Below are 26,638 nucleotides of genomic sequence, written 5' to 3'. Positions count from 1 at the left end.
GCAGGGCTCCATCCCAGGACCCTGAGATCATGACCTGAGCCAAAATAAAAAATCAGCCACTTAACCGACTGATCTACTTAGGTAGACTTAGGCCTACTCAGGTAGGCCTGTAAAGTACTTTATACATTGTAAGTGCTCTATACATGATAGCTATTCGTTAATCAGATATATTTAATGTGTCCTTTTAATGATTTTAAATAACTTTATTTTTGAAATTATCAACAAGTTTCAATAATTTATAAATTAAAAAATTTTCAAGTACCTTCATGTTCATTTAGTATAAATTCCACTGGATTACTAACACCCAGTCCTGAACAACGAGGTAGCAGCAGAATCACTTTAACTTTCTGTAATCTATGATCCTTTGATTCAATGTTAAGAAATGTCTCATGAAGTATTTCAATATCTTGGAGGAAAAAACCAAAAATTAATGTAAAAACATTAATTAAAAATCTTAATACAGTATGTAACTAGATTGATTTATTATTCATTTTTAAATCCTCAACATCACAAAAAAACCATCTTAACATAGAAAAGAGAGCTATTGTTCTCTGATAACTTCCTAAAGTTAAAACATGAGTTCTCTTTCTCCTTCACTTGAGGGAACAATTTTGAGATTTAAATACCTTCTACATAAAATGTCATTTCATTTTTCATTGTGGACTTCAGGCTCTTTCAAAATAGTGTGATGTGGTGGAGGGAAATGGGCTTTGGGGGCAGAAATACCCAAGTGTGACTCCCAACTCCACTGTTTACTAACTGTGTGACTTAATCTCTCTGAATCTCCATTTCCTTATATTCATAAAACGGGATAATAATGCCTGCTTCATCTGAGTGTGGTGAAGACTGAGATAAAGCAGTTTAGTATGGGCCTGGTACATAGTAAATGCTCAGTATTGGTTATTTCCCTTTGCCATTTGTAATCTCCATTTATATGTTATCTTCTCCAGTGAAAAATGAGTGTCAGCAGCATTTATGAGGGAGTCTAAAGTCCCTTAAGGACTTGGGAATTTGGTTTAAGAAAGTCTGCCCTCCCTCAGAGTATAGTGGTCTGTGTCCCTATCTTTAGGCCACCCGTCCACTTCTGCAATGGCTCCCCCTCCCCTCCCCTGCTGAGGAGTCACCCCTGAAACTGCTCACCCAACCCCTTTCTCTTGTCTGATCACCGTGTTTGTCTTCCTATTCTGTCTGTTTTGAAATTGTTGTTGTTTTTAAGTTTCTGTCAGAAAAATTAAAACAGACAAAAAACTATAATAAAGTCTCAAGTACACACCATGGAGATGCAACAGTGAACCATTCCTGCCCACTTCTGTCTCATCTAGATCTGTACCCACTTCCACCCACCCACATGATTTGAATCTATAAATATTTCACCATATATCTCTAAAAGATAAGAACTCCTTTAAAAATACAACCACACAAATTAAAAAATAATAATTCCTTATTATCATTGAATAATAAAAGCATCTAATTATGTGTTAAATTTCCCAATAGTCTCACACATGTCAAAAATTTTTTACAGTTTGTTTGAATCTGGATTTTAATAAGATACATACATTGTAATTAGCTGCTAAGCCTTATTTTAAATTTCTTTTTGATAGGTTCCCTTTCCGTTTTTTCTTACAATTTATTTCCTAATGAAACATGGTTATTAGTACTACGAAGAGTTTTCCGTAGTCTGGATTTCGCTAATTGCTTCCCTAGAGTGTACTTTTAACATGTTCCTGTCTTCTGTGCTTCCTATGACTTAGTAGCTGGATCTCTAGAAGCTTAATTAGATTCCATTTTTTCTTTCTTTCTTTCTTCCCTTTTTTGGGGGGGGGAGGACAGAAAGGGGACAAAACTACTTCACAAGTCACATCATATTCACCCATTAAGTTGTCTTTTCAGCACTAGCAAAGGGGTTGCAAAATAGTCACATTTCAGGTCTGTCATCCTTTTATCACTTATTAGTTGGAAGACTTCTAAAAGGAGAAACTTCCTTTCCTCTACTGCGTGGTTACCTAATGGTTCCTATTCTCTCTTGTTAACTAGGTAAAAATTCAGGTGGGCGATTAGAAGTAAAATGCTGGGTCACGGTATGTACCTATTCAAGTTTTAGTGATTAATGCTAGTTTTCTAGAGTGTTTGTACAAGTTTACAATCCTACCAGCTGTATTTGAGTATTACCAATGCTCTTTACCTCGCCAGTACCTGGTACTGACAGTCTTTTTTTTAAAAAAGTAGGCTCCATGCCCAGTGTAGAGCCCAACACAGGGCTTTAACTCACTACCCTGAAGCCAAGACCTGAGCTGAGATCAAGAGTCAGATGCTTAACAAACTGAGCCATCCAAGCACCCTCCCAATATTTTAAATTTTAATCATTCCGTAGACATGTGGTGATTTTAATTGCATTTCCCTCATTAGTAATGGGATTGACTACTTTTACCTAGGTTTTTTTGGCATCTGGACATCCTGTTTTGTGAAATGACTGGTCACGTCTCTTGCACATTTTCCAACTGGGCTGTCTTTTTATTGTTAATTTGTAAGAACTCTTTATACCCTGTGGATGAAACTTCACCAGTTTATATACTCCCTCTCTACAGTTCGCATTTGCACTCTCTTCATGTACAGAAGTTTTAAATTTTTTAAAAGTTTACTCTAGTTTGGCGTATCAATCTTTTCCTTTATGGTTAGTGCTTTGTGTGTCCTGTTTAAGAAATCTCTACCAATCACAGTCATTAAGTGTTTTTCCTATAATAAATTCCAGGAGATTCTAGATTTGTGTTGATGGTATGTAAAGTATGGATGGGTTTCACTTTTTCTAGCACCATTTACTGAAAAAAACATGTCAGTACTCTGCAGTGTCATGTGGATTGAACCGAACCCATACAGATCAACTTAGAAAGTTCATCTCAATGACATTGAGTCTTTCAGTTCATAAACATGATCTTTTTTTTTTTTTTTTTTTTTACTTAGGTCTTCTGTCTTTCAGTAATGGTCCATAGCTCTATGAGGAGGTCTTACACATCTTTTATGAGAAGTACTCCTAAATGGGTATGGTTTTGGATACTATTGTAAAAAGTATCTGACTCGTTTTCAAACTTTTGATATTGGTATGCAGAAATTGGTTTGTATATCACCTTGTATCTAGCAACCTTGCAACAATCATCTGTGAAATCTATAGTTTAGTTATATTTGGGATTATATTATTAAGTACATACTTCTTTCATACTGTTTTATTTTCCTGATGAACATGCTATATTTCTAGTAACGTTTCTTGACTTAAATCTACTTTGTCAATAGCTCTTTTGTTAGCATATATAATGTATATCTTTTTTTGTGCTTCCAAGTTTTTTTAATATCCTTTTATGTAAGGGTCTCTCTTATAAACAGCATATAGTTGATCTTTAAAATCTAATATTGGCATTCTTTGTCTTTTATTTCAAGTATTAGTCATGCATATGTAATGTGTTTACATATATATTTTTTAAAGTTTAATCTACCTACTTGCTTTCTATTTGTCTTACCTTTTCTATGGTAATATGGTATTCCAACTCCATATTCTATTTTCCACCCCCTCCTAGATATTAGTTAAACATCCTTTTATTATTTGTTTATTCACTGCCCCAGGTATAACACATGCCACTACTTAATAGTTTACTACATTTACCATTTCTTGGACAAAACAAAGATGATAAAAAGCATTAATTCCATTTCCTTCTAAGTTATGTACCATTGTTGTAATTTAATTATTTATAACATATATTTTAACCCCACCTTAATTTATAATCCCACAAAACATTAGATTAGAATTATTTAGTTTACTTACCTTTTTCATTTATTCCAGCATCTGTAACTTTCTGTATAAGAAAATATTCCTTCTACTCAAAAAATATTCCTTAGTATATCCTCCATTGTGTCTGCTGTTGACAAGCTCAGATTTCATTTCTCTAAGGATATCTTTTTTCAAAGGAAATTTCTGCTGAGTTTAGAAATCTCCTTGGTAGTTTCTTTCTACACTATGCAGATATTAATAGTTTTTTGGTTTCTTTATTTCTGTTGAAAAGTTAGTTTTTAGTTTTGTTGCTGTTCCATTAAAGGTAATCTATTTTACCACCCAGGCTGCTTTGTCTTTGATTTTCAGCAGTTATGCCATAATGTATCTAATATTTTTCTATATGTTTATTCTTACTAGAGTTCATGGAGCTTCTTGAATCTATGGTGCTTAACTTATTTCACCTATTTTTGAAAAATTCCCAGCCTTAATTTCAAATATTGTTTCTTCTCAATTATTTTTCTCTTCTCTCTCTGTGCTCTTAATCATGTGGAAGAGCACTGGATCACTGAGTCTCATGTGTGTTTTATTATCTTTTCCATATTACTAATCCTTTTGTCTCCCTTTGCTTCAGTCTGGATATATTCTTGTGGCTTATCAGTTCACTTATTCTTTCTTTAGCTCTGTCTAATCTACTGTTAAATTTTTTACTTCTTAATTTCACATGCTGTATTTTTTAGTTCTAGAATTTTCTTTTGACTTAAAAGAATTATAGTTTCCAGTTCTCTACAAAAATTCTACAACTTGACATTTAGTCTCTTCAGCATACTAATCATAGTTATTTTAAAGTCCACATCTGATATCTCCAGTATCTGGATCATCCGTGGGTTTGCTCCTATTGTAGCATTTTTCTCTTTATATCAGTCTTATTTTTTCTTCTTGTTTGCCTTTTGTTATTGTTGTTGTTGTTGTTTTTAAATTGAGTGCCAGACATTGTATTTGAAAAAATTTAGGAGATAATATGAGATTTAGGATGATGTTATTTTCTTCCAGAGAATTTACTTTTGCTTTTTTTTTTTTTTTAAAGATTTTATTTATTTATTTGAGAGACAGAAATCACAAGTAGGCAGAGAAGCAGGCAGGCAGAGAGAGAGAAGGAAGCAGACTCCCCACTCAGCAAAGAGCCCGATGCGGGGCTCGATCCCAGAACCCTGGGATCATGACCTGAGCCGAAGGCAGAGGCTTTAACCAACTGAGCCACCCAGGCGCCCCTACTTTTGCTTCTGATAGGCAGCTAAACCTGGGCACTAATAATCCCAGATCACCTTAATCCAACTGGGAATGAGATGACTGGAATTTGGCTTCAGTCTGTTAGACAACTGATCACTATCCAGCATACTTCTCTCTCCAAGTGAAACCCTAGGTATTTACCTGTCTACCTCTCCAGGTCAAGTTCTGAATTCTACTTTTTGTCTCCCTATGAACCTGTCGAAAGTTTTGCTTAGTTTTTCAGCCTCAACGAATCTCTAATAAAATGTTATCTTTAGTCACAGCATGAGCCAATGAAGAAGATTTTGAAAATAAGAAGCCTAAGGGACGTAGCCTCTAGTCCTAGATATTAACACTGTCAAGCTCTCATTTAGATGTGTTCTTATTTATTAAAGTATGATAATTTCTACTACCTTCTTTAACTAATTATTGTTTGAATTTCAAATTATATGGTAGCTAATGCCAAGCAATATACCAAGTGCCAATATATTCATTAATTTAAACTACAGTTGTATAACCAATGTTAAATAATGAGAAGTGCCTGGTGTAATATGAAGTAGGGAATATTTGAAAAGCATAGTATATACAGAGTTTTTGTAATACAAAAAATAACAAATTCAAACATTTTTGACATTTCAAAATTTTGGAGAACCTTAATCACCAAACAAATAAATATTTATACATACTTTTACATCCCATTTTTGTAAAAAGGTTCTTCAGGTCAGGATCCTTAGCTTGTGATTTTACTCCACACACAAATATTTTTGAGGTGTTATTATTTGTTAAGACTGACATATGGGCAACTGTGTACCATGAACCTGTATTAACCATTAAGATATCATCATCCATATTTAATAAAGCCCTTACAGAATGGACAGCAAGACTTCGAGATTTGTCCTACAAGATAATAACATGATTAGAATTTCAAATGGTTTGACTAGAAGCATGAACTGACTTTTTCTTGCTTAAGTAAAAAAAAAAAAAAAAAAAAAAAGGTACTGGGTAGAAATCCTGAGATACCTAATCCATTTGGGTTTAAAACATCTTAATATATGTTAGAAGACAAAATTAACAAAAATAACTGATGGAAACAAAGATCTTAACTTTGCTTAACCTAAATTATGAATGTTATCATTTCACTTTCATATAGTGTTAAGACACTGTCAAAAATCCCCCAAATGTGATTAATAATACATTAGTGATGTCCTACTACAGCATCCATTCTTACCCCTTCATGAAAAACTCAATCATCAGTTACTTCCATTATTTCTTCCCATTATACTGTCATTTAAATCACTGCTAACTCATAGATATTAAAAGTTAGATGGTTGGCAAGCTTATAAAAGGGGTCTAGACAAATGGGTTTCTGCAGTTGATCTCAGGGCTCAATACGGTATGACTATAAGTTAAGGCCAAGAGATTCTACCCAAGAATATGAGCGCTGTGAAGGAATAAACCTTAGAGGACCAAGGTAAATCTGAGGCAAGAATTGGAATCTAAGGACATAAAAACTAATAAAACCTAATTTTTTGGACCATTTATTTTTCATTCTATTGAAACCCCATTATACCTCACATTCTCTTCCTGTATTGTTAGTCATTATACACCTCTTAAAAATCAATGCTGTAAGACCATATTAAGGAGGTAATGGGAAAGTATTAAATGTTGCATTTTCAAATTCAGGATGGTACTAGCATCTTTCCCAGAAACGGAAGGTAGAAAAGGTACCATTGCACTTTTTTTTTTTCAATGCTCCATTGGAAGAGAAAAATACAGCCTTTCAGTTTCCAGCAGTGCAAGTATCCCCACCTATAGAGTCTATGAAGGAGAACATGTTCTTTATAACTGCGCATGGGACAAAGATGCTGAAGTACATAGGAACACTGTTTGTAAGGGTATTAATTTTATTCAATAAAATAGCCAAGAATTAGGTTTATAAATCTTCTTGATAATCTATAAAAATATAATCAGTTTGTTGAGTTTTTTTTTAATTTTATTTTTTCAGTGTTCCAAGATTCATTGTTTATGCACCACACCCAGTGCTTCATGCAATATGTGCCCTCCTTAATACCCACCACCAGGTTCACCTGACCCTCCAGGCCCCCCAAAACCCTCATTTTGTTTCTCAGTGTTCACAATCTCTCATGGTTTGTCCCCCCTCCGGTTTCCCCCAACTCACTTCTCTCCTTCTCCCAATGTTGGGTTTTATTTTTAAGTGGATTCTTTGAGTAACTAGGATTATTGAGAACCACAATGAAAGTAAACATTTACCTGAAATATAAGTTTATAATCTTTGAAAAGATCTATATTTAGAAGATCATTTTTGAGATGAGATGGAAAAATTAAGACATCATAGCAATGTTGGTCCACAGCAAAGACTTTCTCATCAATATGCAATACAGAGTTGACTTTGTTATAGCCTTTTTTCTTCAAACTATAATAAACGTCTTCAGGACTGTAAATATGCAAATTAAGTTGTAATTAAAAATATATTAAAAATGCATTTGACACTAGCACTTTTTCCTAAAATAAATATAAATATCCCTGCATATATTACATTTAATGGAACTTACAATTTCAGCCAACAATAAGTTAAAAGATAATTAAATACAAAAAAGTTAACATTTTTATGTAGTTACCTTTGGTAATTTGGTGATAAGATTGTGAACTAACTACAGCTCCCCGATCACTCCCCTGGATGTGCCCTACCCACCCATTAAAAAGATAATATTTCTTATCACATTATTTTGAAAGGCTAGCAAAGTGAAAGGTGAATAAACAATTTGATTAATACTCTTACCTGATTTTACAAGTATTTATCCAAGCATAAAGTGGCAAAGTAGAGGCCCTTAGTTCCTGGTTTCTAACAGTTTCTGGAAGAATATGGTATATTGAAAGGGCATCATGTTTGATTCGGCATCTTGCCAAAGCTGCAGCCAATTTCGTCTTAAAACTAGAGACAGAAAATCCATTCTTGGTGACTACTACTACCAATTTTCCACTAGAAAAATTCACAAATTAGATTTAGAATTCTAACAAACTTCTGTAATTCTGCTTCACATTTCCATAGTATAAATTATTTGAAAATAGAAATCCAATAATGCGGCTTCTTCTCTTTAGTTTTTGCTGCCCCTGTGTAGATACATGTCTCTCCAGATATTTATATCAGTTGCCGATTGAAAGAAATTTTATGTAGTGAAAGAGGTGTGGACTTTAGTTAGACAAACTTGAAGTTAAATTCAGTTTCTGTCACTTACTAGCTGTGTGACCTCGAGTATATTAATGAATCTCTTTACTCAGCCACTTTTCTCATCTATAGAATGTGGTCGACTTAACTTGCTATTAATACGGTGATTACCAATCATGTGTGCAAAATACTTAGCACAATTCTTGGCACATGGCAGACACTCACTATAGGCTAGTTATTATCATAGTTGCCAATAGTCTAGTTTTGGTAAGATTAAGGAACTTTCATGAATCAATATCAAGTCCTTACCAGTTCTGATTATCCCATAACAGAAAAGAAAACCAAGAAGAGGTTATTAGCATTACCATGAGGATCCAGTGATTTCTCTAGATCTCATAGAAAATGGCTAATAAATGAGGATATGGGACCCATAATCAAAATTTTCACGGTAGGAATCTAAATGAATAATAAAACTCAAGGATAACCTTGAATGAGAAATGGGGAAAAGATAGGAGAGAAGAGTCAAGTGCAGCCAGAGTGGTGTATGTTGCTACAGAAAGCTTATAAGATCGGGGTGCCTGGGTGGCTCAGTGTGTTAAAGCCTCTGCCTTCGGCTCAGGTCATGATCTCAGGGTCCTGGGATCGAGCCCCACGTCGGGCTCTCTGCTCAGCAGGGAGCCTGCTTCTTCCCCTCTCTCTGCCTGCCTCTCTACCTACTTGTGATCTCTGCCTGTCAAATAAATAAATAAAAATCTTAAAAAAAAAAAAAGAAAAAAAAAAAAGAAAGCTTGTAAGATCAAGATTCTTATTTGCTCAGGGGCTCCTGAGTGGCTCAGTCAGTTAAGCATCCAATTCTTCATTTTGATTCAGGTCATGATCTCAGGGTCAAGAGTTTGAGCCCCACATCTGACTCCACACTGAGAGCGGAGTATGCTTGAGATTCTCTCTCTAACTCATCCTTTGCCCCTCCGCTCCCCACTTGCATGTGCGCACACTTGCTCATTCTCTCTCTCTCTCTCAAAAAAAAAAAAAAAAAAAGATTATTTACCCAGTAGAATGAGAACTTTTCACCAACAATGTGTTTGTGTATGAATATGCAGCCTGCATGAGGAAGGGAGAGCTAGAGGAAGGAAGGGATTGGGGGGCCAGTAGAGAGAGGAGAGAGAGAAACAGAGAGGGAGGAGAGGGAAGGGTTATCAAACATAAAGACTTCTAGGGCTATAATAAAATTAGATTTGTGTAGTGCTATCTCCTAATGTCAGAGAACTACAGCAAGGGACACTAAAAACAACTACATAATACATTAATGTGCATCAAAAAAAATTAATAGAAAGAGATGAGTTACTTTTCTATATCATACATGTGAGATGTTTCTGAGTGCATACCACTTTTGATTAAATAGTCATTCCAAATACCTAGACGGTATTTACCATAAGGACTATCAACTGAGTTATTCAATCATTACACATAAAAATTAGAGTTATGAAGCCTAGAAAAATGTATGTGTTGTATATGTGGGGGGAAGAAGTACACAGAGAAATAATTTTCCAAATTTACAGATAGTGAACATTTCATACTGTGAATTGTAATATTTTTCAATCACACAAAAGTAATTTAAAGTATATATACAGTCATAAAGATTTTTGTATAAATATGCAGTATCAGATTGAGGATAAAGACCAAATCCCAAATGTTATTAGGATAACCAGGCACACATTTCTTCTGTAAATGGATTACTCCGTGGCTATACTAGTAACTTCTTCCATAGCTGTAAGATGGACAGATGATGAAAATGGAAGCAAAAATGGCCTTTCCTCAGGATCATTGATCCAGAAGTCCACCATCCGCTATAATTTGAACACTACCAGAGAGCTGCTCAATGCCCTGTTTGCCAGCACCTGCTGTATACACAGCCAGTGTATCTATACAGATACACTGTACGTTTAACATGTACAGGTCGCCCTGGCGATCTATATATGTTAAATTGTAGTTCTGGAATTCCTAAGCTTAAATCTAAAATGAACCCATTAGCTACAGGAAATAATCGAAACTCCTTGTCATGATACACTTAGGTATTAATAATTTAACCTGAACCAGCTCCTCAGTTCTCAATTTCCACCACTCCCATCCATGAATCTATGCCTGGCCACACACGGAACCATTTTTGCCCCTCCTGATATCATGCCATATTCCCCCCTCCTTCTGCCTCCTCTTCCCCTGCCTCTCCGGCCAGTATGGCTTGGACTCTGCAGTCAGATTATATGGGTTCAAATTCTGCTTCCACCAGTTACTAGCTATATGACATTAGACCAGTTATTGAGCTTTTCTAAACTCTAGGAATTAGGAACTAATATCTAACTCACAGAACTGTTGCAAACATATTTTTGAAAATGTATTTCAAAGTCAGGCTATTCAAGAAGTGATAATAAATTTTTTAAAAGAGTGATAATAACTATTATACCTATTTTTTTTCAAATATTGTTAACTACAAACTGTGATCGGATCTGGGCTATAGAGATTAAAAGAGAGCTTCCACCTGTAAGTAACATATAATTTGGTGGTGTATTAGGTATATAAACAATCTTAGCCCATGATGAATGCTGTAAGATACACAAAGAAGAAAGTAAATGTATTAGAAAAAGAACAAGAATCAGCCCAAAGGGACTTCGAATAGGAGGAGAAACTTAAACTATTAAAAGAGAAGCAAGAATTTTCCAGACCACAAGAGAAGACACAGACAGCATGAGTTTTCCAGACCCCACAGGAAAAAAGACACACCAGACAGAGGACAGAGGACACTGAAGATATGGAGATGTTAAACAGCAAAGCATATTTAGAGTTTGGGGTGGTGAGAGATCCAGGTCTCACGTCACAAAAAATTTTATATACCATGCATAGGAAGTGGGAATTTTTTCTGCAGGAAATGGAAGGCCACCTAGCATAGAGAAATACCAACCTATTCATGAACAAATATTTGCATTCTTATTGTGTTCCAGGCACTGTTTTAGGAACAAAGGGATACACAAGGAAGATACTGTTTCTGATATCACAAACTGTAGAGTCTGGTAAAAGGAGACAAAGCAATTTTGGTTTTTTGTGTGGTCATTAATCTCTTTACAAAGCAATTATTTTTAAATGACTTAAGTATTCGTGACAAGGGAAGGCAGGATACTATGGTGGCACAAGGGAGGGATACTGCTATGGGAGTCGAGGAAAGTTTCTCAGGAGTTACTTTTAGGCTAAGTCATAAGGGTAGAAGTAGGAGTGAGCCAGGAGTCAGGGAGGGGTGTGAGAGAGCTATCCAGTGTTCCAAGTAGAAGCAGCATCATATATGAAATTATCTGCCAATTCTAAAATAGGTGCCTGAGATGATAAGAGCCATGCAGAGTTTATGATGATTTCATGGGCCGTGGGGAACAAAAATGGAAATTTGGGGCATGACAGCTTTATGGGAAGGGAGTTTTGATAAAGTCCCCAGGCTTTGGATGGGGTCACCAAAAGACAATGCTAGGAATGAAGTAAAAAGAAATAGCTGGCAGGATTCCTGGCTGACTCAGTGGATTAAGCATCTGCCTTTGGCTCAGGTCATGGTCTCAGGGTCCTGGGATCAAACCCCACATTGGGCTCCCTGTTCAGTGGGGAGTCTGTTTCTCTCACTCCCTCTGCTACTCCCCCCTGCTTGTTCTCTCTTTGACAAATAAATAAACAAAAATCTAAAAAAAAAAAAAAAAAAAAAAAAAAAAAAAGACTGACTGGCCTTCATGAGGACTAAAGCACAGCTTCCAATTATTTCAACTCCAGATTAGACTAAGCCTCTCTGGTGCGTTAGTGCCCAGGTCTAGCTGAGGGCTTCCAATAGCAAAGAAAATGTTGCCTCTAAAGGACAATAATGATATCCTGGGCCTCAAATGAAAGAAACTAATATATAATATAAAATTACACCTAATATATAGTGTGTCCCAGGAAACTTTATATCTATAAATAATGGCAAAAAGAATTATTCCCAATGTTTCCTTTAGTTATTTTATGTAATTAGAAGTTTACTAGATTTCTAAATATAATAAAGGAGTTACAGTTCTTTTACAGAACAAAAGGAATAAAATCTTCATATTTATTCCTACAGAGCATTGGAAAAACGTAATTGAGAGAAAAAGTGGTTAGAAGGTAAACAGAAATATGTTTTAATGTAATTGGGTAATACATAAATACAAAAGAAAATATACAAATCACTTGCTTATGATAGGTTTTATTCTCTTTTTTCCATAAGGAACCATGAAGGTTATTTTGGATAAGTCAGTGATGGTTGATGATGTAGTGGAGAAATGCAATTTGCTAAGAATAAAATAACAAAGATAAACCTATATTTTAAGAATATCATGGCTCTGGGGCGCCTGGGTGGCTCACTCAGTTAAGCGTCTACCTTCATTTTAGGTCATGATCCTGGGGTCCTGGTATCAAGCCCCGCATCGGACCCCCTGCTCAGTGGGGAGTCTGTTTCTGCCTCTGCCCCTCTGCTCTGCTCATGCTCTCTCTCTCTCTCTCTCAAGTAAATAAATAAATAAAATATTTGAAAAAAAGAAAAAGAAAGAATATCATGGCTCTTTCACAACCACTCGTGTGAAAAAAGGCATATTTCCTAAAATTTTTGTGTTGCTCTCCTTAAGTTGGGGAATGTTATTCTAACTAACAGCGGATCATGGCAGTTAACATGTACCTAGTTAATGGGAAGTTCTTGGTCAACATATTTAGCGTACCAATGTTCCATCTACAGTAGAAACCTCGGCTTTGCATTCTAAGCACGGCTTCCCTTCTGGGAATAGAAATCCCTCTCTCCTGAGAAACGTTCCTCTCCTCCCTCCATTCATATGACTTTCTTGGTCTCCTTGGCTACTGCTGATTGGTAGCGAATGGGCACTTGACTCAAGGCAGGGTCAAACAATTCTTGGATGTAGGAAGAGAGAATCAAGCCAGTCTTTCTAGTGTTGGTGCTGTAAGAGGTAAAGCTTCTGAGTTGTCAGCAGCCAAGTTTCCCATTCTGGGAACCAAGGAGGAAAAGAAAGAAGCCAAAGCACACAGAGAAGCAGAGACTAGAGTCAGAGAATCTTGGGGATATTTAAGTCATAGGACTTAGTAGAAGCATAGCCATATCACTGCCCTTCCCGCCGTCTTGATGTTCAATCTTCCATGAAATATCTTAAATAAATTCTTTCTTTTGCCTACTCTTGTTTAGTTGCGGTATCGTCAGTTGCCAGAATAGAACCCTAATACACCATTTTCCTTCAGTTTATTTTCTTATTTTTTGATTGATGTATAATTGACATACAATATCCTATTAGTTTCAGGTATATATCATAGTGAGTCAATATTTTTAGACATTATGAAATGATCCCCAAGTTAATTCTAGTTCATCTGTCACTGAAGTTAGCAGAATATTACTGACTATATTCCCTATATTGTATATTGCATACCCATGACTTATTTATTTTATAACTGGAAGTCTGTACATCTTAACCCCCTTCACCCATTTTGCTCACCCCAGCCCTCAGTGCTCTGGTAACCCACAGTTTGTTTCTTGGATCTATGAAACAATTTCTGTTTCATTTGTTCATTTGTTTTTTAGATCCCACATACAAGTGAAATCTTATGCTATTTGTCTTTCTCTGACTTATTTCACTTAGCATAACACACTCTAGGTCCATTCATGTAGTTGCAATGGCAAGATTTCATTCCTTTTTTATAGTTGAGTTTTATGTATACATCCCATCTTCATTCATTTATCTATTGCTTCTGTATCTTGGCTATTGTAAATAATGCTGCCATGGGCACAGGGGTGCATATATCTCTTCAAATTGGTGTTTTCATTTTCATTGGATAAATATCCAGCAGTGACATTGCTGGATCCTATAGTAGTTCAACTTTCACTCTTTGAGGACCCTCCATACTGTCTTCCACAGTGGCTGCACTAATATATATTCCCACCAACAGCGTACAAGGATTTGCTTTTCTCTACTTCTCCACATCTTGTCAACACTTGTTATTTTTCATCTTTTTGATAATAGCCAATCTGATAGGTGTCAGGTATCTCATGATGATTTTGAATTACATTTCCCTGATAAGTATTGATGTTGAGCATCTTTTCATGTGCTGCTGGCCATCTATATGCCTTCTTTGGAAAAATGTCTATTCAAGTCCTTTCCCCCTTTTTTAATTGGTTATGTGTTTTAATACTAAGTTGTGTAAGTTTTTTATGTAGTTTGGACATTAACCCTTTATTGGATGGATGATATGCAAATATCTTCTCCCATTCAGTAGGTTGCTGTTTTGTTTCGTTGGATTTCTTTCTCTGTGCAAAAGCTATTTTATTTATTATTTTATTTTATTTATTTTAGCTTTTGTTAATTTATTTTAGCTTTTGTTGCCCTTGCCTGAGGAGACTGGTGCAAACAAATAATGCTGATGCCTAGGACTTACAGCCTAGGTTTTTTTCTAGGAGATTTATGGTTTCCAGTCTTAACATTCAAGTCTTTAATCCATTTCAAATTTATTTTTGTATCTTGTATATATGTGGTTCTCTTTAAGCATAAATTGAATATTTTCTTTTTCTAAGATTTTATTTATTTATTTGAGAGAGAGAAGGATGGCACACATGTGAGTCAAGGGAGGGGCAGAGGGAGAGGGAGAGAATCCCAAACAGATTCCATGCCGAGCACAGAGCCCAACAGGGGGCTCCATCCCACTGTGCCAAGATCACAACCCCAGCAGAACCCATGAGTCAGACACTCAGCCAACTGAGATCCACAGGCACCCCTAACTAGAATATTTTCTCAATGCCAAAGGATAATCTTCAGTCAATTACTTGAATTTCTCATACAAATATAAAATCAGACATCAGACTGTTTCAGAATGTTTCAGAACATTCGCTAATTAAGCAAAATAGTCTAAGAGTTTCCAAAGAAGAGGTGGAAAGAATATGAGATATAAAAACCCATGAATAAGTATTTAGGGACCATCTTGGCAAATGAGAAACTGGAACATTATAGGGATTGAGAGAATTGGGGAAGACGAGAAAAGAGACATATCTGAACAAATGTAACGAATCCCTGTTTCAGTAAAGTACCTGCTTGGTTTTAACATTTTAAAAAATTATTCAATATAAATGACCTTATTACTTTAATAGAATAAAAAAGAAAATAAATTATCATTCAGCCTTCCAAAATTCTGATCTCTGTTTTCTTAGTGAGACTACCATTTTCCTCTTGGGCTGCCCCCCTTCCTGTACTACAGTTGGAAAGTACCTCTAGGCATAAAGCCAGGATTATTCTAACACTCATCTCATTTGTTTTCATTCTCTCAGGGATCAAGTTTCTGTGCTGTGTCTTGTCTAATGCCCAAATCTTTGCCTCATATATTTTGTCCAGTTATCTAGATGATATAGCAAGACATAAGTTCAAGACACTCTCTTATGACCAAATAATTACATTTTTAAAATACTGCTCTACCTGTCATGTAGAAGAGATTGTGGGAAAGTATGAGTTATAGGCAGGGAAATCAACAAGGAAGCTGGTGTAGCAAGATGGCAGCTTGGCTCTGGAAGGTAGTGGTGGAAATGGGAAGTACACAGATGAAGCATGTTTTCCAGGTGGAGTTAGCACACAAGGTATATAATGGGCACAGGAAAGGGGAGACAAGAAGTATCAAGGTTGATGTCCAGGTTGACGTTGGTGCCATAATTTAATGTGGAAGGCTTCAGGAGGAATAGTTTTGGGTGGTGTGGATGGAGGGACTACTAACTCTTTCCCGTCCTGCTCCCTCTCTAGTCTTTTGCTACTCATCTCCAATTCTGCCTCACAAAATTCCAACACATTATTTGGTACAAACTGATGTTTGGACTAGTGTGAGGGCATGGGGAGTGAAAGAGGACATGGCTATGGTATCTTTTTATTGAACCCATGCACATAGTATTAAAAACACAATTGATTTATACAAGGAATGAGTTCTTAAGGACCCTGCATATGTTCAAAATGGTAATAGGTATCATCCTAGATTGGATCACTAAAGCCATGAACAAATAAAAGGAAGACACAAGTTGGTAGATAGCGTATAAAAAACAAGGATCTCTGGGAAAAACAATAACAACAACAAAGATCAAACAGAATTTTCATAAGAAGGAAATCATTCTTACTGGGTTTCTTGCTAAATAATTACTTCTATCACCTCTTAAAACTGGTTTTTATCCTCTCAGTAGAAACATACTAAGGTATACTTCAAGTGTGCAATGACTCTGCTTCCTTGGAGGCAACAGCACCCAGCCCCAAGCCCCCAGAGATCTACAGAGGTTGATTGAGAGATTCCTACTCTATTGGCCATGAGGGATTGGCCCAAAGGAATGCACCCAGACCCTATGGAGCCAAATTCCTGGGAAACCTAGAATTTGGAATTAGGGTATAGAGATGATTAAAACAAGTTAGTCTATATGAAGAAACTTAAACACAACTGTAACACGTAAGCTCAGGAACTGGGAATCAGGAATCCTCTAACAGTAGTATCTTCTGGCTCCTTTGGCCTCCTGAGCCATGGCCTTGCTTGTCCTATTCACTGCCTTGCTAGTGTTCAGTTAAAAATCTGCTGATGATGAAAGCATCGTCTGATCTTTCTTATTTGGTTAGAGCCCCGTGGCTTTCCTGGCTGACTCAAGCTAACCTCCATTCTCCTTAGGCTCAAGGAGACTAGCTGGGACTTCGACCAGTGTCTCTTGAGTCCTAAGTCAAACAGAAACTGAGGGAAGCTCAGCAAAGCTGAAACTCCAAGCCTGTCCCACAGCATACCGCCCCACCAATTCTCTCTGATGTATCTGGATGCCTGTCCCGGGAGGCAGGTTGCCCAGGAGTGGGATGGGCAGTCAGGTGGTTTCCCGGAAACCCACACAGGAAACAGGGTGAGTCTTACCCATCTAACACAGAGGGGAGACACCTCTGATTGTTTTTGCTCTTCTCCATCTTATAATTTCTTATGGCTACAGCTAACAGGAGATGTGACTATGTCTTAACTTCAGTCTTCCAGAGGACTTCAGCAAGACCTCACTGTCCTAAGTGTAAGGAGCAATAGCTTAGAAATGGTTAACACTGGGACTCCGGTGTCAGCCTTCCTGACTTTTAATTCTGGCCACTCCCTTCTTGGATCTATGGCCTTTGGTAGGTTCCCGTGACCTGTGTGTGCCTCAGTTTTTCCATGTATTAAAATACAGCTTGCTAACAGTATTCTCCTCAGAGGGTTTTATTAAAGGGCTCCTGACAAGTGATTGATGCATATTAAGTGTTCAGTAACTGTCAGTTATTATTATCACTCCATTACCTTAGTCCTCTGGCCTCATAATCTAAATGAAATTGCTTGAATTTCCCATAACAACATAAAAACAAATACAATACTAGTAACTGTTTCAGATTATACACTAGGAAAAACTCCTCCTACAAGATTGATTTTTGTTTTTGTTGCTATATTCTGCTTTCCATTAAGGTTCAACAACAGGATAACAAAAGCCCTAAAAGTAACACTTAACATTTATTGATCATTTATTATGTGTGTAGTTCTAAGCTAAGCATTTCATATCCATTAGTTTAATTAATTTTCCCAACCACCTTTTTAGGTAGGTACTATCATTTTCTCCATAGTAGGTTTCTGCCAAGATTTAAGCTAAAAAGAAAACAAACTTAAAACTTAATGGTTTGTTCTTAACTACATAGAAGTTGTGGGTTTTTTTTTTTTTTGTTTGTTTGTTTGTTTTAATTTGGCAAAGTAGTGGGTTCTTCTGTTGGAGAGCTATAAACAGAGCTAGGTCAATAAATAAGAGCTCTTTCACATTATGTTTAACTTATATATATGCTAAAACATTATTAGGAATTTTTCATGAATTTTTAAATACTTACAAGCTGGATCTTATAATTCAAGCTTTCAAAATAACTTGATTTTAAACAGAATATTTAACCTGTTCAAGACTATTTGTAAAGAAACTTGAGAAACATGAACTTTTGTTTTTTTCCTCTATAAATGTTTGACACTTATCTATACATTATATGGTATACAATTTTACCAGTGAAAATACTAATTATTTCATATAAAATATCCTTTGCACTTTATAACAATTACCTGTTAAGAAGGTTCTCTACTTCTTGAACTTCTGCTATGGGCTCTTCATTATCAGAAAAAAGACGAGCTTGAAATTTTCTATCTTGGAAATCATACAGCATCACAATAATAAGACTGCTCAAATGATCTGGCTACCAAGGGGAAAGACACATAAAGGAAAGTATACAATTTTCCATTCCACTATTTTTTCATAAGAGAGCAGAAATATGACTATTTTTACATAGTCTGGTTGTACTGGGAGATAGAGAAGGACTTCCAAATGGAAAAAAAAATTCAGCAAAAATAAAAAATAATAAACCTTTTTAAAAGATAATTTTTGCTATGTTCATCACGAAGAAAGGACTAGGATCAGAATTAGAGGTAGGAAGGAGTTCAGGATGTGTTTTGAAGAAACTAGTTTTGATTTAAATCTAAAGACTTTTTAGTAATTTCTAAATAACAATCATGAGACAGCTAATTATATAAAGCTTGTCTACTTACTATTGTGGTACTTGGGAAGATATAGCTGTCTATTAACATAGTTTCCAAAATATCTTGAACTGTAAGACAAGGAAAATGTCTGTTACTGAAAAATCAAAACTGAAAATGAAAACTTTAGAATCAAAATACACTTTAGACAATACAACCCCTTTATCTTCCTGTCTACAATTCACCTCAACTCTTGACAAAGACTAAAATTACAATTACATGATGAATACTTGTCATCTTTATGAGTCCTGGACCCTTAGGACCCAGGTTCCACATGGAATCCTAGTTAAAGGAACATTATCAGAATAGCTAAAGTAATAATAAAGGAATTCCAGCCATTAATTTATGTCCTTTGAAAAACATTAAAGAGGATACAATTTAAATGTCTTATCATTTTTAATGTATCACAGGATTAGATTTGCTAATATCTTATTTAGGAGTTTTGTCCTATGTTTATGATCATGAGGCATATTGGTCTGTCATTTTCTTTTTTGTAATATCCTTGTCAATGTTGGGATCAGGGTTATGCCGGCCTTGTAAAGTGGGAAGCGTTCTCTCTTCCTATAGTCTTTTGAAGAGTTCGTGTTAGATCAGTATTACTTCTTACTGAAATATTTGGTAGGACTCACCAGTGAAGACATTAATAACATTTCATCTAAGTCCCAAATGACAAGGAGTTAGCCATGGCAAGATCTGAGAGGAGCGAGCATTGCAGACAGAGAGAGAATTGCAAAGGTACTAGGTGGAAACAAGTGGATACATTGAAGAAACTCCACACAATGCAGTTACAACTCATTAAACTATACACACACACAGGTGACAAATGCTTTAATCAGTTGAGCAGAAACCTAGGCTAGCTAGCTTCAATTCATTCAGCCTACTATATGCACAGCACACCCTGCATTTGTTTTCACTTGGGAGGTGGGAAAACTAAACAGAAGTGACTAATGGGAGCACAGACTCCAGTTTCCAGAAGAAATCTTTTGGAAATCATGATCCATATTTGAGCCATCAATTATGGCTGCATTATACAAGGCAATATCCTCATTTCACTTACTGGGAAAATAAGCTTTAGTTTTATAAACTAAATACTTGCAAAGCAATTCCTAGCTACTTCATAGGTTTTCAGCATGGGTCCCAATTTTTATCACAGAGAATATAGTCATCATAGGAATGAAGGCATCCCAAGGAAGCAGACCCACTCAGGTCACAGAATTTTGAACAATGGAGATGCTTAACTCCTAAGAAAGAGAGGAGAGGCAGAATGAGAGAATGATGATTTTGACAACACTGCGTTTTTCCTTTGGGGGCTCTTGTCAAAACTGATAGCATCTCTGGGCTGCCTTTGATACTGTGCAGAACATATTACCTTTGCGTATCTACAATTTACCTAACATGCACACAAAGTGATATCAACATTAATAGTAACCGTATACTTTAGATAGTGCTTTCTATGTGCTACACCTTGTTCTAAATGCGGTCCATATATTCTTTGAACTCTTATAACAACCATGTAAACTAGATATCATTATGATCCCAATTTTATAGATTAAGAAATGAGGAAAAGAATGGTTAAGTAAGATGTTCGTAGTCACACAGCAAGTGGCAAATCGGGGATTCAAACCTAGACAGTCTGGAACCAAAGTGCGCATTATTTATCGCAACAATATTATGCTGCATTTCTTTGTCTTCTCTTAATAAAAAACCAGAGTGGCCAAATAAAACACTTTGCCAACAACTAATTTGAGTTATCAGGATTTACTTGGAGACTGTAAACCTTGCCTACCCTATCTAGTTGGGCACGATAACTTGAATTATTATTCCCTGTTCCCCACTAATTAACGGCTGTTCTCTTTAGTCTGTTGAAGAGAACTCATCCCTATTGCTCAGGTTTTCAACATGGAGGTCTCTTCCATCTGCCTGTGTGTCTCCAGGATGTGCATGAGAGAGGTTTACACTTCAGCTGAGTCATGGATTAAATGAGAAGTCTCTAAATCAGTAGTAAAGTTTCTGCAAGCCACTTGGCTGGAGATCTAAAGCCATGTCCCCAGACACATTTTTTTCCCTCTCTCAGTTGGTTCCCAAATCAAGTATAAAGGAAGAGGGCTATTTATTGTACCCCTAAAATTCACATTGATCACCCTTTATTCCTCCCATTCTGGAAGAGAGGTGGAAGAAACTCCTTCTTTTGACTCTCCTCTAGGTTCTCCCTCTTTATTTTTATTATGTTTTCATAGAGTCACCTTCATATGAGGGATCTCTAGAATCTTCACTTCAAGAATATCAAATGTAATTCTACAATACAGATAGATGCAGTCTGTGTGTATGCGGAAGGAGGGAAACAAAATTGTTTAAGTCTTTTTTGGCAAAACAGGGAAAGGAAGCTGGCATCACCAAATATAAAATCATTATACAATTAAAATAAAATAACATGGGACCATAAAAAACTAGGATCAAGGATGGGGTTGCTATTCTACCACCCCTTCCAACCAGAAGAAATACTTCCTCTTTTTAACCATCTTCCTGCAAGTTCCTTACCAGATCATTTAATCTCTTCTTGAGCTTCCCTCAATTTTTCATCTGCAAAATGAGAATCTTGCAACCCAAAGGACTGGTTTATCAAATGACATAAACTTTTTTGAATTACAAAGAGCTATGCAAATATATTATTATTGTCATTCAAGAAAACTTACATGAAACCAGAGCTTATGGGATTATGATCAAGACAATTTTCCTAATGAATCACTATGCAGTCAAGATATAACCCAGCAGGTGTCTGGGGGAGCCTGGGTGGCTCAGTCCTCAAGACTCTGACTCATTTTTATTTTTTTTTAAGATTGTATTTGTTTATTTGTCAGAGAACGTGCACAAGCAGGGGGAATAGCAGGCAAAGGGAGAAGCAGGCTCCCCGTGCAGGAAGACTGATGTGGGACTCCATCCCAGTACTCTGGGATCATGACCTGAGTCAATGGCAGATGCTTAACCAACTGATCCACTCAGGTGTCCAAGTCTCTGACTCTTGGTTTCACTTCAGGTCCTCATCTCAGGGTTGTGGGATCAAGCCTTAGCCCTGCGTCAGGCTCCCCACTCACTAGGGAATGTACTTCTCGCCCTCTGCTCCTCCCCCACTTGCACATGTGCACACAGGCTTGCTCTCTCTCTCTCAAATGAATAAAGTAAAATCTTTTAAAAAGTAAATAAATAAATAAAAAGAATTGAATCAGCAGGCCTGGGTGGCCAAACTCTGAACATTTCAACGAAAGAACTGGCCCTGCAAGTTCCTGGGAGATAACCTCTATAAGCCTTTGGAATAGCTTGCCTGATCCAAGTGTCCTAGTTTACATGGGCATTGGCAACACGATATCAGCATGGCCTCTGGAAGAGCTCAAGACTGAGTAAGGTCAGCCTCAAGAGCACTCCTGTCTATACGACTGACCCAGTAAATACCCTGGACAGCGAGGCTTGGGTGAGCTTCCCTGTATACTGCCTCCTACATGCTACAGTGCTTCATTCGTGCTGTCGTACATTGTTGTTAAGAGAATTAAGCATTGCCTGTGGATTCCACTGGAAAAGGACAATAGGAATCTTGTGCCAGGTCTCTCCTGGATCCTGTCCTATGCACCTTTTTCTGGTATTGATTTTAAATAACCTTTCACCGTAATAAACTACAACCACGAGTAGAGCTTTGCTGAGTTCTGTGAGTTTTTCCAGTGAATTGCTGATCCTGAGGGTGGTCTTGGGCTCCCCGTCTACGGTTTCTAATTCCCAAAGCCATAACCAAATCATACATTGAGCATTTCTTAGGTTTTTCACTGACAGGTGTAGAAGATTGTGAAATGAGCTGGTCAATGCCATAGTCAGTTCCTGGGACTGAAAGTTCACCAACTGCTGTATATACCCAGAGAGACTGGAGAAAGAATTAAGCCAGCGATAAGATCAACAATTTCAGGAAAATCCTTTTCTTCAAGTGTTCTTTTTTCCTTAATTGTTGTTCATTAGTTTATTTCTTAAGAAATTATTTTCCAGATTTTCTTTTTTTTTTTTTTAGTATTTAGAATTCCTTGAAACATCCAGAGATTCTTTAAAAAAGCAAATTAGCTGCTAGTACTCTATTCTTTGATAGAAATAAAACTTAAAAGGAATAGGCTATCTTTATTCCCTTCTTTAGCAGAAAATTGACTTTGGGGCTATTTAGTAAAGCAGGGGTAGAGTTTGTCTTCATCTTTAAAAAGCATACTGAACTCTTTCAACCTTTAAAAGCTAATCAGGTAAATACACTCTCTGGTTTGAAAGAGCTTATACACAAAGGACATCAACAAAGGAGCAAACAATAAAACTGAAAAACAACACAACCAAAGGAATATACTTAACACTTATGTAATTAAGGACTTTTCTCTGTCATTTGTTTCTTTCTCCTTATACTGCCACATGAAAAAAAAAGTAATATGATCTAATTACCTATTCACCAAATTCACCAATTAAAGGGACCATTACCCAAGCTCTCTTTAGTTTGTACATTAACCTTTTCAGCATTATTGCTCCTATAAAACCAGAGAGAAGAAAATCGAGAATTTTCTTTTCTGAACTGTGAGTCCCTGAACTTACACTGTGCAAGCCAAAAATGAGTTTATAAAATATCATGTGAAAATACTGGTAGAACACTGATAATACAGAAGATAAAAGTGAAATGCACAGAGCATCCCATATTTTAAAGCAAAATGCCAGGCTCTTAATTATCTTGGAAATCTAATGCATTTAGAAATTCTGGTTCTATTCTATTTGAATATTCAGAAATTATTGAGATAATAATTTTAGCAAGATAGTATTATTATAAGAATATAATATTTGTACCAAGTAAACAATCAAAGACTTTTAGTATTTGAACCTACATTAGAATTAGAAGTTTAAAAATGAACATTTCAAGCAAAAGCAGGTTTGTAAAGGCCTATGACAATACTTTATCTGAATGGGATTCTCTGGGCCATTAAAAAATATCAAATAGTGACAAAGCCCTTACATAAAACAGAAATAAAGACCAAGAAAAAGAAAAAGATAATGTAGTACATATATCACTACAGCATGACCATCTAGTTAATGTGTTGATTTTACATAGAATAATTTCAGAGTTTTAGTACTGATTAGTACTGGGCATAGATGCCCAGTCTGCCTTTCACTGTTGCAAGGAGAGTACATATAGGAGTGTATGTAAAAATGTTCATTGGGCTCATTATTTAAAGTGCAAACAGCTTGGTCTTTAAAACTACATTATTTTTTTAAAGCATGGAAACAGTGGATGGAACAGCCTGAAAGATTACACTGGAAAAGAAAAAATGGTTAAGACAGATTTAAAAAGGAAAAAAAAAAACAAACCAAAAAAACCCCAAAACCTCAAGCAGGAGAATACAAACAAAAACTAAAGAGAAATTGCCTCTTCACATCAAATTTCTCTCTATTTTGACAAATTCCTGGCTTCAGAGTTGAGCTGCATCATGTCTGCAAACTACCAAAATATATATATATATATATATATTTTCCACATCTAAGTAATTAATAGGACATTTTAGTTCGACTCAACAATTGTTAACTGCCTATGTGCAAAGAGGTAGAAGGCCCAGGAAGTACTAATACTAAGGAAATACATGAAAATTCATGTTGCCCTTTCAAGTTGCCTTGTTAGGAAGGGCACGTGCTTATCATTTCAGCCAGGCTGCTAATATAATATTTCTGGAACTTCTTTTTTGGAACTACATTCAGTCAGTTTACAAACTAATATAAACGTTAATATCATATAGTACAATATACTGTAATATAAACTATAAAGTTCATAGCTAGTACAAAAACAAACACCTCCACACTCTTTGCTTGCTCTCACAGCAACAATATCTTCTGTCCTAGAGTCAGCTGCATAGTCAGAAGCTGATGAAGTTAATCACAACTAGGGGCGCCTGGGTGGCTCAGTGGGTTAAGCCTCTGCCTTTGGCTCAGGTAATGATATCAAGAGTCCTGGGATCCAGCCTCCAGCCACCCCCAAACCACCCCACCCCCTGTCGAGCTTTCTGCTCAGTGGGGAGCCTGCTTCCTCTTTCTCTCTGCCTGCCTCTTTGCCTATTTGTGATCTCTGTTTGTCAAATAAATAAAATCTTTAAGAAAAATAAAAGTTAACCATGACCAAGGGAGTCTGAAACACTGCATTTCAAACCCTGGAGGCAGATTAGAAAGGGGCATTCTACAGAAGTTTGGAGGAAAAAATATGCCAGCTCCCAAAATTAAGTCTACTGGTTATGAATGGGATCTCCTTAATTGGGGCTGATTTAATTTTGATACTCATTTTGAATATATCACACCCTTTCTTCTTACTCCATCTCTGTTCCTCTCCCCCACCCTCTTACTGGGTTTTATATTTGTGAAAGTTCGTACACTAATAATATACCAGATGTCAACAGAGAAAATGCAAAGAGATAACCCAAGGAGAGGGAACCCTGTACTTGGATACTTCGGTGGATTCTTAACTCTACGCGTTAGTGGAGCTGTTTCCTTGATCAGTTTCATGACTATGCGGCCATCTATCGAAGCCCAGGCACGGTGCTAGGCCCCGGCAGATCTGCAGTGAAGAAACAGTTCTGGCCTCAAAGAGCTTATTTTACTGGAACTCTCCTCATTCCTTCACATCTGCAACTGACCCAAGAGAGGTTTATGGGAAACAACCAAACCTGGTGTGTGGAAGGGGGCGCGGGCGGGGGCAGGTGCGGGCAGTGGGGGTGGGGTGTGGTTTGCACTCCACAAATTCTCTCATTGTTTTCTTTCAGTGCTGATCTTTAAAGCTGTTACTACTCACACTTCAGGGCACTGAAAGCCAGCTCATAGGACGACCGCTGAAAGGCTTCATCCTCTGACTCGGGCAAGGACCGCAAGGGTTCATTCCCGTATTTTATTAAGACTTGCTCCGGGGATTTTTCGAATCGAATTCCCTGGAAAATGTTTGCGGCCATAACGTAAACGGAGTCGGGATAGCCCGTTTTTTCGGGTAAGCCAGGAGAGCTTTTTTCGCTGGGCGAGGAGTCCGCCGACAGCGCCAGGGAAGCGAGGTGGGAGATCCCCTCCGAAGTTCTGTCGCTCGAGAACTCCAGCTCGCTGGTGGCCTGGAGCATGTTTGCGCCTGGACCGTGGCCGGTAACTCCAGGCTGAACTACAGCTCAGAGCTTCCAGGACGTGGTTTTCCTCGTACGTCGAGCATCGTCTCTGTGAAAAGAACAGGCTACCTCGGTGAATCTCTCTTGATGCAGGACCCCCCTGGTGACCCACCCGTTGAAGACTAAGAGGCGGCCTCTGCCGGCGGATGCGAGCGTCGCACACTAGGGGCCGGAGGACCCGGCCAAACCTCCCCAGTTTCCGAAAGCTGGGGGGGGGGGGGGGGGGGGGGGGGGGGGGGGGGGGCCCGCCTCCCACGCGACCCTTCCCGAGGCCCGTTTGGGGGTAGCGCTCCCCACGAGCCGCGGCTGTGGCCCCACGAGCGCCCCTTACCCTAGAGGGCGGATGTTTCCCGGGGCTTCGGGGACGGCGGCGCGGCAGCCGCTGTCCTCGGGGCCCCGGAGGCTGGCGTCTGAACAGTGCCCTCGGGAGCCCCGGGGCGGCGGGGCGGCGGCGGCGGCGGCGGCGGCAGTCTGGTTCCAAGGCAGCCTCTCCCACCGGCCGGGTTTGCGGCAGGGCGGTCGCGACCTCCGGCGCTCGCTTCGCTCTGGTTCCCGAAAGCAGGGCGCGCCTCCCGGCCTCTCCGGGTCACGCACGGTGGCCCTCGGCGGACGCGGCGGCGGAGC

At 37.6% G+C, this 26,638-nt stretch overlaps 1 protein-coding gene across 1 annotated transcript in view; it reads right to left on the bottom strand.

Moving 5' to 3' along the window:
- Positions 1-26,437, bottom strand: part of NSUN7 (NOP2/Sun RNA methyltransferase family member 7) — a 58,862-nt gene extending 32,425 nt beyond the window's left edge. Inside the window, exons 1-8 of the mRNA XM_059382896.1 lie at positions 26,346-26,437; positions 25,660-26,063; positions 18,837-18,895; positions 18,357-18,487; positions 7,827-7,979; positions 7,298-7,481; positions 5,713-5,923; positions 263-406 (exon numbers count right to left, since the gene is read on the bottom strand). Coding sequence (XP_059238879.1) covers positions 263-406; positions 5,713-5,923; positions 7,298-7,481; positions 7,827-7,979; positions 18,357-18,487; positions 18,837-18,895; positions 25,660-25,972 — 1,195 coding nt within the window. The 5' untranslated portion in view covers positions 25,973-26,063; positions 26,346-26,437. The remainder of the gene's footprint in view (positions 1-262; positions 407-5,712; positions 5,924-7,297; positions 7,482-7,826; positions 7,980-18,356; positions 18,488-18,836; positions 18,896-25,659; positions 26,064-26,345) is intronic.
- Between the last annotated feature and the right edge of the window lie 201 nt (positions 26,438-26,638).

This window comes from Mustela nigripes, chromosome 1, assembly GCF_022355385.1.
Source record: "Mustela nigripes isolate SB6536 chromosome 1, MUSNIG.SB6536, whole genome shotgun sequence".
NCBI classification, from domain to species: domain Eukaryota; kingdom Metazoa; phylum Chordata; class Mammalia; order Carnivora; family Mustelidae; genus Mustela; species Mustela nigripes.
Note: the sequence above shows the minus strand (reverse complement) of the source record. Positions and strands in the feature narration are given on the sequence as shown.